The 12,154-nt window shown below is 36.2% G+C and overlaps 1 protein-coding gene across 49 annotated transcripts in view; it reads right to left on the reverse strand.

Moving 5' to 3' along the window:
* Positions 1–12,154, reverse strand: part of LOC110827600 (uncharacterized) — a 264,274-nt gene that overhangs the window by 236,952 nt on the left and 15,168 nt on the right. Inside the window, exons 5-7 of one of the 49 annotated variants that reach the window (XR_015537349.1) lie at positions 9,635–9,986; positions 9,182–9,298; positions 6,184–7,561 (exon numbers count right to left, since the gene is read on the reverse strand). The exons of 41 other annotated variants lie outside the window; for them this stretch is intronic. Coding sequence is in view for 3 of the 8 variants with exons in the window: in XM_022059382.2 (XP_021915074.1) it covers positions 5,474–5,829 (356 nt within the window). In the remaining 5 variants the exon portion in view is untranslated. Of the gene's footprint in view, positions 1–1,415; positions 4,088–4,193; positions 4,780–4,960; positions 5,830–6,183; positions 7,562–9,181; positions 9,299–9,634; positions 9,987–12,154 lie in introns of those variants that run through there. 7 more of the 49 variants (XR_002542414.2, XM_022059412.2, XR_015537348.1 and 4 more) reach the window with 7 other exon arrangements.

Below are 12,154 nucleotides of genomic sequence, written 5' to 3' on the forward strand. Positions count from 1 at the left end.
ATGCAGAACATTCCAGGAAGGAACAAGGCCAATACCAAATGCACTGCAAATGCAAATTCAGAATAAGTAAAATGGCTAAATATAAGTATTAAGCTGTCAATTCTGCATGAAGTCCACAGTAATTGGTTATGTAAACACTTTTATGTTGAAGACTTAAATTTTACCTCATACACCTCAACCAAACATTGCCAATATAGAACAGTAGATATTTCAAAAGAACTTTATAAAACTGCTGGTAAGGTTAGGCATCAAATTTTATTTTCAATTAATGGTCACACATTTTCATCATGTAACACCTTAATCTGAAGAAGCCACTTCCCAGCCAAAACAGCACACACCCAAAGATAAACACCATCAAAGCAGTATACCCATCAACTAGGGAAAATACCACACCAAAGAATGAAATATGCTCTACAACCAGACACGTAGTAAAAAATGTTCCACCAACTGCATTCAAAGGAAAGTCCATAAACGTACTTTATTCTAAACCTGCAAGCATAAGTTCCAACTTAATTTTGTTAGTGTCAAATCTGGCTAGCAATGATGGAACACAGGTGAAGTGTAATAGTTATTTGCACATTCCCCAAGCAATCCATATAATCAAACTAAAATATGATTAAATATAAATTTAGTAATTCCCAGGAGAGGAAAACTCAGAGCCCATGAGAGTAGTAAATATTTAATTCACTTTGAATTCATATTAATGAATGCCAAGCAACTTCATCAGAAACAAAATGCCCATAATGTTTCTGCATTAAACAGCCCTGTCTCAACTATTTCAGTTCTTAAGACATATTTTTTTAATAAACAAGTCATTCAGAAGAACTGAGCATGCAACAAATCAGTTTTAGTTCACAATCTGATTAAACCGGTAATTATAAAAATGAATGCAGAGGTGGAAGTACTATTCGCATTTGATCAAGTAGCATATATTTAAGTGACAAGCAACACCTAAAATATAAGCCTCGCACACGTTTCATAACACTGCACACTGTTTAGACCATCAAAGACCTCCTCACACTTTAAACTTAGTAACAATCCTAATTTGTGCTTAAAATTTCCTCATAATCTGACCCCCTTCTTGATGCATTATGGTGAGATTTTAGAATTGGCACTGTGATTGCATAACAAGGCAATTTTGCATAAGTACTCCAAATCATTCAGAATGAAGATAATACAGGGTATATTTGATAAAATAAAACATTAAAGTATAAATTTCAGGGTATTTATTGAGATTAAAATTGCCAAAAACATTACTTTAACCAAGTATGGCACACTACTGAATACCATACCTTAAATAATTAAAACTCCTGAAATTGAAGTCAGCAGACAATTGCTGCACTTTTTGGAAACCATGTGAATAATATCTTAAATTTTAAAAATTTCACTTCCAAATGACACTACTAAATACTTACACTATAATTCCGGTCAGGAAACTTCAGCATATTCTGCTCCTGGGATGTCTCACTGCAAGTATGACTGGACCTCCATGACGACTGGCTGGATGTTCGATGGAAATTCAGTGACCGCCCCACCCCCTTGTGGAATTATTGGATACCCCCTTGTGGAATTATGGGATATCAGGGTATATCATGGACATAACAGCCAGCACGTTGAGCTCATACCACCCTTGCTCGTAGTAGTAGCAGCAGATGTTGAAGGTGATAAATATCTGTCTCATGAGAGTCCTCGAACAGTTCAGACCACTTAGGATTGAGGTTCCCATGGCAGAAAATATGGACATGGCTCTTTTGGGTTGCATCACCATGCAGTGGGGTAGAATTATACTGACATTTCAGAGGCACTTGCCAACATCAGGATCATCACCATGATGACCAAGGCAGAAAGCACCTAAAAAAATGTCAGTAAACTTCCAACTACACAGCACTACAACCAACAAGACAGCCACCTTCAATTCAATTATCCTACTATTTAATGTAATGAATGATCGGGTGCCATAACCCTCTCAAATGTTCTTAGAACTATCACTACACAATGTAATTCTTAAGAATCATCAGATGTATGCTGTAAACATAATAGCCAAGTATTTTAACTGGTTCACAAAGGTAAAACACATGACTCTGAACTGTGACGTCAGTAATAGTAAATACCTTAAACAGAATTTTGGTGTACTAGCTCTTCATTACGTCAGAAAAGCATAGATGAAGCAAGATAGCAAAAAAAAGTTAAAATCTACATGGCCAAATATACTGAAACTTGACATAACTAATTCAAATGTTACAGATTATAACATCCACCTAACATGTGTTGTGGTAGTTTAGTTTTTACTTGTTATAGCTCCTTATTTCATGGATGTCTTCAAAGACTGCTTTATATTAAACATTAATATAATCTTGTTCAAATACAACAGCCCCTTGCCACTCAACCATCAAGTCAATTTTTCACTTAGAACGTAACAAATTACTATTTGTATCAATTTGTTTTAAAAAACATGAGGTTCAGAATGCCTACTACTGCCTCCACTGCTAAATAGGTATTTTTACTGCACATGGCCTAGACAAGAAAATCAGACGTCTGAAAAATAACTCACAAGAAATACAACTTACCCTATAAGTAGTGGCAAATGCTCCTGTCAGGTAAAGTAATGCACCACCAGAATAAACAGTAGAAACATATGTTTTACCATAGGACAGTGGCATAATAAAATACATTAGCATTGTGGTGTGACTGCTGGAATTTGATAAAACTGCATTTCAACAAAACCCGTCTTCTAGACCAGGAATCACCAGTCTCAACCATTAACAGGGGTTGTTAAACAAGTTGCCTAGCTAACAAAAAAAAATTGAATAATAAATAAATAAAAACTTCAGATAGGGAAACTGGAAAAGGCACAGCATGGAATTTAATATGCTTGAATATTGGAGCAGCTGCAATGAGGACAGCAGGGTTCAATTTAAAAATGAACCCAACTTGGCACTGAATGAATTTATCATGAACAAATCACCTAGCATTCATCAATACCCAACCAATCATTTCAGCATAGTGTGTAGAATTTTGCTTCCTTAAGGAAATAGGCTTAAAATGAGATGTGTCCATGAATGGGAAGCAGTAGAACACAGAATAGCAACAAATCAGAGTTGCGCTTACCAAACAGTAAAATGCTATTGTTGGACACTGGTTTAAAAATCATCATTCATATGGAGCACGTGATGGTCACATCTCATACAGCAGCCTAGTGAATTGACTACCTGTGAAATTGCAAAACACTTCCCATGCATGTGACACATGTAGAGCCAGTACCTTTAGTGAATGGTGAAACAAATATCTGATGCTGAAAACCAAGTATGGACACAAACTGGCCAATATTTCATAATACATAAACACAGGCAGTATGTCATGACCATTTCTCTTAGCAGTTTCACAGTTAAATGCAAAACCATGGAGCACTAAAAATAAATCTTATTCTAAGTAAACATGGAAATATAATTACCTCAGTGTTACAGAATCCTATGTCCCATGTTTCAACTTAGAAACGGCAAAGTCTTCAACCCCAATTTCTTCACTGAAACACCTGGTAATAAGGGGATGCTCTGCCCAAAACTCGGTAATATTTCTTCAAAAATATTCACTTATAAAATCAAATATGCAAGCGCTTGGTAAATCGTAGAGTAGATTGATGTCGTGCTGCTCTGAGCACTACCCAACGCATCCAGACAAAAAATCAAAAGAATTTGCAATGAAACATTTCACCTCCAGGTAAGAATGTTTCATTAAAACTTGGTACACTTTGCAGTTCATACACCATCAGCAGTCTGGAAATTTCCTCCTCCAACGCCACTGCTGCCACCATTACTACTAGCCTTGTAACTGTAACTAAGGTAACCTGGCATATGGATACCCGCATGTTGACGCAAGTTATCAGGCCGCGAGAACCTCCTGCCACAAACTGAACATTCCAGTTTGAAGCGGGCTATCCCGCATTCATAACGAAGATGCCTGTTACGTGTAGACCGAGATTTGTAGCTTTTCCCACACAGTTGGCAAAAATGAAGCTGAATGTCATCCTCTGGTGAAACACCTTCAAACTGGTATACATACGACAGGCTCTGAGTTGATATGACCAAGCCTGCAAAGATACCACGCATGTCAAGGCAAGCAACCGAACAAATTACTTGCTCCAGTCACATAGACATGAGCAAATATCTATGACGACTAAAACGGAAACACCAAAACTCGATACTGGCACTGTATGTTAAAATTAAAAACAAGTAGTACAGAATGTATTGCAAAAAGGCACGTGGAAAAGCGGTGTTACATTCAAACTTCAAATCGAGAAGTTGCACACAACTGCAACAGCAATAATTAATCTGTCATCACCATAGACACGCAAATCAATGAACATCAATGTCTGCACAAATTCAAAATCAAGCAAGTTAGTACTGGGTGCAAAGCATTGCAAACAGGTGAATTAGTAATTTTTCAAACATGTAACCACCATCTCAATTCACTTAGGGAAAAATTAGCACAGAGCATCATTAAGTCAAATGAAAACTAGCATCAGTTAATACAAAAATGTTCTCTAATTGCACAGTAACGTTAATACACTAAAGGAGCAACGTCAGTGAAATAAGTCCCAATGCTTCATCAGATACTCCTTCCTGGTGAAGGTAAATGGACACTGAGGACAGGCGAACTTCTTGGAAGTAGGATCACACTCTTGAAGATGACGGGCCAGGCCACTGCGGTACTTGTACCTACGTCCACAGTATTGGCAGATGTTACCTGGATACATCTGAAGGCCCGGTGGGCCAGCAAATGCTGAAAAACAACCAGTTTCTCTGTTGAAATGCTACTAACCGTCACATCTGCAGCCAACATACCGTTAACAGACAGAATAGTTAATTGCATCAAGACGCACCTCACTGGATTTAACGCAAATACCTAACTGGCATAAATTCTACAAATAAAAGATGCTGCTCAGAGAAATTCGCATTGCTAAAGAAATTACAGAACTAGGTATCAAAATTGTATAAATAACCCCTGCGGATAAACGTTTGGTTAAATATAGTAAGTGGAATAACTAGTAGCCTTCAATTACACAAATTACCAACCTATATAACTACAAGTCAACTTTCATCTAGAATAAAAATGTTTTATTGTACAAGAATAGCAGACTTAAACCCATCACACTATGACCCTGCTGGCTGGACTTAAAATCCAAGGTAAATGGTTGCATCATCAGCTGCACTGCATAAGCCATGACACTCAGTCAATAAAGATTAAGCAGCAGATTGCATAATGTAAACTGACAATGTGAAATCATCATGTTACAATATGAACAGCTGGCAGTGCCAGCACCTGCAGTGTATGCATAGTGTGAATATTGGAACAATAACACACTACGGAGCAAAACTTAAAAAAATTAAAACTCCAAAATGATCAACAATCAAAATAAATGATTGTACGTCTGTAGAAGAATCCGGACTTATGACTACAGCAAATTACGAAATAATTATATATCTTCCTCGGTAACATGTCTGGCATTACGCTGATGTACTTTCAACACATCACTCCGCTTAAACCGTTTAAAACAAACGCCACACGAAAATTGTTTTTCGACACCGCACTCATAACGTAGATGGCGTTCTAACGTGTAAAGTACTGCGTACTTGCGGTCACAGCGAGGGCAACTCAAGGATCTGCTAGAGTTGCCTTGACTGATTGTATCTTGGTATGAAGAAGCCAGAATGCCGGCAGATGAGTTAGAGCCAGTACCAGAACTACCACTGCCTCGTGTCCAAGCTGCCATAGACATCGATCCTTGCAGCAACCTACTATTTGTCTGTGATCCAGACACCATTAGCCATGCTGCAACAAACATGACACTCGGTGTTACCGTAGGCAACTGCAAACGCATAAAAAGAACACGGGCACTGGCATACAATCTATGCATACCTATCCTTTACCTTAAATCCAAAAAGTCAACACTATTTCCATATTAACCTCAAATATAAACTTCAGATTAGGACCAGTGATTTGGGAGCAACAAAACTTTCCACATGGAACCACCTGACAACTGGTATGACAGCAAACAGCAACAAACCAACGTATAACAGTCATCTGTAAGGCATGAAAATATCCCATCTGGAATGCATTCCACCACAGAGAAACATCACCAGATGTGTATTATAAATTGTCCACGTTACAATTCCATGAAATTGGTTACGAAGAAGATACATTTGTAAAAATCATATGCTTCATCACCAACACTATAACCATGACTATGCAAGGCATACAGATTATAATAATCAGCCTATAAGCTTAATACATCAGGTCCCTAATCTATGACAATTATATTAATTCCTTTTCTTGTGAAGTGTGGTTGAAAATCAATTAGAAGAATGCTACATGACAGGGTAGGGAGTATGAGGCCGACTTTTCAGGTGCTTCTCGGTCAGCTGCAGTTGGGTCACATGGTACAGAGTCAAACTCAAGTGCTGTCAAGAACATCTTAGAGCCTAGTGAGTGAAGTATTTCAGGTCAGACTTGCAATGCCGAAAGTGTAAAATGTAACAACTCTGCATTGCACAGCACCAAAATTTAATAAGATATGTCTTGTACCACTACCAAGCTGCAACTGAAGTATATCCCCACCCCACTATTGTGATCAGCTGCTGTTACATCCCAGTGAACAAGTTTCATAAGAAAAGGAATGAACTATACAGTAATGTAGTAATATCTCAAAATGAAACGCTACCGGTTAAAACCTTAGGCACATCAAAGTAAGTCACTGATCATGGTATGGTTCAAAACATGAAAACCCTTCACACACAATAACTAAGAGAGTAAAATGTATACCCATACAACTGTAATCATCCTTAATACAAGTTTTAAGAAATGTAATTTGCAACATACACACCAAGAATATTACTTCAAATTCCTACATCCATAATCAAGCTTGTGAACATTCCTTAGCATACATTCTCTGCAGAGAAAGCCTGTACATTCATTAAGGGAATAACTTGCACAAAAATTCACGTTTAAGGTAAATATTAATGACAATAGTACACAACTTATAAAATGGTTACCAATTTCATACTGCTGATACTTCATTTGGTCCATTTACAGCTGACACATACAATGCATGTAAAAAAATATGTTCACACTTCAACAATAGCCAACAACTCTAATTACTATTTTGCCCATATATTTCACAAAGTATAGCAGTCATGTTTAATTCACACAGGTATCTGTTCAAATCCAAGTAGATTCCAACTCGCACACGCATCCAAGATAAAAGTGCCTACTTGGCAAAATGCTACATGCTTAATATTCACACAAAATGATGTTGCCTAGAAAAGTTAACAAAAACTCGCAAAATACATATGAAGTTCAATAAAATCTTCTCGGGCAATCAGCCACGTTAACTAGTCACTGTAGTAAACCAGTTAACGCGGCTGATTGCCCGAGAAGATTTTATTGATTGTACTCACCACGAAGGTCTCAAATCCTATAACATATGCAGTTGTTTCCAAACTGGTGAGATCAACAGTATTCTAAATCCACAGTAGTTTTGTAGGTGTTATCAATGCAGGAAATCCTACCCGAAGAGAGAGGTGTCATTTCTCCATTTAGTAACTGCCTACATGACTACAATGTCACAATTCAGAAAACCAGATACCATTAACAAGTGGAATCATTAACAAGTGGAATCATTAACAAGTGGAATCATTAACAGGTCTTCAATACAGATATTAAAGCAATCAACTACAATTCAAATATTTGCCAACTGCAATAAAAAATACAAAAGTTATAAATACTTTCCCATACAAAAAATACAATTCAACCCTGAAGATATAAACTGGTCACAGGCCATGTGTGCAGTATTATAGAAAAAGATACCTAAATTGCTGTAAACCTGCAACTCACCTCTTCCATCCTCTCCAAGCAGCACATGGAAACCTTGAATATCACAAGTATCTTACAAATATAAACAGTAAATACAAACTTAATACAACTGTCTCACAAGGAAGGTTTCAATCCTGCCAGTATTGAAATAAGAATGTGGTCCACCTGGCCAAATCTAGGGGTTAGTTATGTTAAAACAAAGATAACCAAAGCAGTAGTATAACAAAGAGGATACTTCGAAAATAAATTGTGGCAAGTATAAACGGGGTTATCAAAGGTTAAGCTTCAGGTTGTTCCAAAATCTAGGAGTAAGTCACTTGGCTAAATACTTGATCCTGCACACAATTATCAACCTTCAAAGGTTCTACAAGATAACCTCATAAAAAGATCCAGTGCAATTATTATGGAGTGAACAAAATATTCCCATGTCAATATAACATTAGAAACAAACGTCACTTTTTCATTTCAAATTAAGTCAAAAATAAACCTGTTCCTGTTTCTCAGTCTAGTCTTTTAAAATAAAAAGACAGACCGGGGAGGCAGGAAAAACAAAAGCAGCAACTTGCAGTACCAATGCCCATTCTTTCACCTTCCTGATCCAAACAAATTCAGGAATGAAAATAATTGTTTCATATTTTCCTTAGATGTTATGATTACATCACACCTTATGTAAATCCTCACACAAGTCTCATTGCTAGTTCCTCCTTGTACACAAATGTATATGTGTGCATATCCTTTAACCTTTGCAAAGCTTAATTTCAGTATCAGCCTACACAGAAAAACTGTGCAGTAACTTGTGTTTCCCTTCATGCACGTGGTCAAACATTCCATGTTCTCTGCCAACACATTCATGTTTCCGACATCAAAATTCAGCGAGAAAAAACAGAAAGACAAGACTTCAAGATTTCTGGTAGCTAAAGCCTGTGCCATTCAATGTTAAATAAAACTTATGTTTTAACTTCAGAAAAAGATCTCACTTGGGAAACCATGATTTCATTTTTCTTTGAAACCAGGTTTTAGATTTAGCATATAAGAATATTTGGAATTCAAACACTGCTCTTCTCCAACAGTATTTTACTGGATTAATGGTTTCACAACATCCCCTATACCCAATTAAATTATCAGCAAAAATACTATGAATACTTACAATATAAAAAATGTACTAACAAGGAACAAACTGCAGTACACCAGCTTATCAAACACAGAAACTAATAAATGGTTTCGTCTTCAGACACAGTAAGTGTAAAACTACATTTCCTTTTTAAAATCAATTTATAAATAAAACTGCAAGTTATATTAAAAAATGCATTACCTGAATTCCATTGCTATAAGCACCGCTACTGGAACAGTTTCTTCTGCATTGCTTCCAATAATATATCTTCTGAACTGCTGCTTCAAAATGTATTGACTGAACATAAACTTCTCCAAACTGTATATGCAAAGCAGAAATATTTTTCTGCATAATTAACAAACCACAAGCACCAGTTTTAAGATGACATAAAATGTACCAAAATCATCGCAACGTGCGTGCCGAATAAATACATTACGAATCTGTCGCGAAAGACTGGGCTGTTATTTATACCAAAAAATCCCAGCATGTTACCCAATTGTGTAAAACTTAATCTTTCAAACGCATATGACAAAGCATATCGAAGATATAATTCATGAACCTCACATATAAAAGAATCATAAGCAAATAAAAACACTTAAAAATATTAATACATACTAAATATCTTAACCTACAGGTAACATAAAAGTAACCCACCATTTCCAATATCCACTCCAGTTGTTTTCTGCAAGTTACGCTTAGAAGACTGTCCATGAATTGCAACTTCCAATTTCTTCCAACAGCACTTTTTCATGGCTTCACATTTCTTCATTCCAGTAACATTGCAATTAAAAACATTGAACCTTCAAAGTTTTCTTTGAAAGTACTTGAAGTAATCAATTTTGTGGGGGAAAACATTGAAGAAAAAAATGGACTCGCTACATTCAAAAATATCTTCAAGGACTTCATATTGAGAAAACAAGCTTGCACATTTCCAAATAGCAGTTGGCACACACAGGAATGCACACATCTTCAAACTAAATGTCTTCTGTGGTGTATTCTGTACTTACTGTAAAGAAAACACTTCTTACTCATATCTGTAGAAAGTTAGTCTCATTTTATGTACAGTTTTACTTACAACAGAATGTAAAATAAAAAAACACCCTTCGTACCAACACACCTAGCAACTATACAAATGGTGGTTTAGTAAGGTTGGAGGAAGTACTTATTTATATAAATGTAATGTATTAAAAGCAAGTACCAAATCAACAGCAGTAAGGCCATCATTGTACACAGAAATACGGACGAGATATCCGCACTAAAAATGTATGTAGACTGAAGTGTACTCATGAAAAGTAGGCATGCTTATAAAAAACACAGACAGGTCATAGAAGGCCAATACCCAATCATATTAACAATATTCAAGTAATTCAACACTAAATATGTAAATAAAGTACACTGCCTACAATTAACTGAAACTACTACTTCTTACAGAGGTGAACCAAGTACAGCTCAAAAATTTTGACAAAATGTTCAACAGAAATTCTAAGGAATGTTAGCATAAAATTCATCAAAGTATTTTCAAATCTAGATAGCATGTTAGCAGGTACACCCCTGTAAAAAAAAGTACCCTACCAACACAATGCCAGGACCATAGTCAGCTTCCTCCTCTGGTATGTTTCAAATCAAGTAAATACTTCCAATTTAATTTTGCTCTAAACCATAAGTGACATCAATTTAATTTTGCTTAAAACTATAAATCTCCAACAAATACATCACACACTAATAAAGATGTTCCCAGTAATTTTTAATTTGGGTCAGTCGTCCCTAATACCAACCAGGCACCCTCCAGTCTCTGACAGGTTACATGTACTTCCCCTCTCTCCACCCTACCTTGTTTCATCCCTCGCTGTCAAATCCTCTGGAGGACATGTATTAGTCATACTTAGAATTTTGACTGGGAAAGAAAAGCTTGTTTTAAAATCAAGTTATCTATAAAACTTAAGTTTGCAACTGTGTTGTAGTAAGAATATAACTTAAAACCACACCTACAATATTCTGAATAAGTGATCTACAACCTACTTCAATAAACTTCACTATATTCTCTTGTACCAGAGGTTGGAAATTTCAAGCAGTACATGTAATACCATCTTGCCATGAAATAAGTAGCAAATAATTCTACCTCACCCATTCAACTCAGTTTGATGTTAAAAAGTGACTACTTTAACATGTAAGAAAACTATGCAGGCATTTTTTAAGCTTCATCCATTTTACCTTGAACTGTACAAAAAAAAATTATACACCATACCAAATAACATCATTCCTTTGTCTATTTCCATCTTGCTGCTTCACTGTCCTACTTTCATCTTGCTCTTCTCCATTCTCTGTTCGGCATCATCCTGATTTTATTACACTGACTCATCCTCAACATACAGTGAACCTTTCCCCACTCCCTACTATACTACTCAGAACACACCTTGCTCCTTTTTATTTAATTCTTAACAGTATGACCCTATCGTCCTGGCCATATATCTCACTATGAGAAAGTTGCATTATACTGCAATATACTAAAATTATATCATAGTTCCAATTTCTCAAGATGTTTCAAATTCACATTTCTTCTTATACCCTACTTCCACAATTTCTTTCTGCTCTCTAGCTTCTATTCATCTTTGTAATCTTTTGATATTTAACATTTTATGCCATACCCAGACAGTCCTCCCTCTCCATTAACTCACGTTTCTTAAATATAGTGACTATCATCACTGCAAATAATCTGTATTCTGCAACCTAGTGAGAGGTTCTTGGAACGTTGCTGCTCTTTTCATATTTCCTTTCAACTGTTCATTCCATCTTGCTTCCGTATCTTTAACATAGTCTTTAGCTTCCCCTTCCAAGAGAATAAATACATCCCTTTCCATACTTACTCTCCTCTATTTTCTTCCTTTATGCTTCACCCCCACCTAACAACCAACCACTCCCTTTTTATCTTGATGCTCCCTGTAAGATCATTCCTTTTTAAGTTCTTTTTACTCTGCCTCTTCAATTAACAAGCTTTATCTTCATCTCATGTTCCATAATATGTAAGCCTCCTACAACCAATACACTTCTAAGAACTACCACAATAAGGCAAAGCTTTGTCTTCCTTACACCAAACCTGCATCTGTCATTCTTATTATCTCCTCTTTCTTTCCAGGAACCTACACTGCTCTTCCACTCCTTTCAGCAATGTTACAA

The sequence above is a fragment of the Zootermopsis nevadensis genome, unplaced genomic scaffold, assembly GCF_977971745.1.
Source record: "Zootermopsis nevadensis isolate Lab colony 2312 unplaced genomic scaffold, Znev_1.0 Znev_ptg000028l, whole genome shotgun sequence".
Lineage (NCBI taxonomy): Eukaryota > Metazoa > Arthropoda > Insecta > Blattodea > Termopsidae > Zootermopsis > Zootermopsis nevadensis.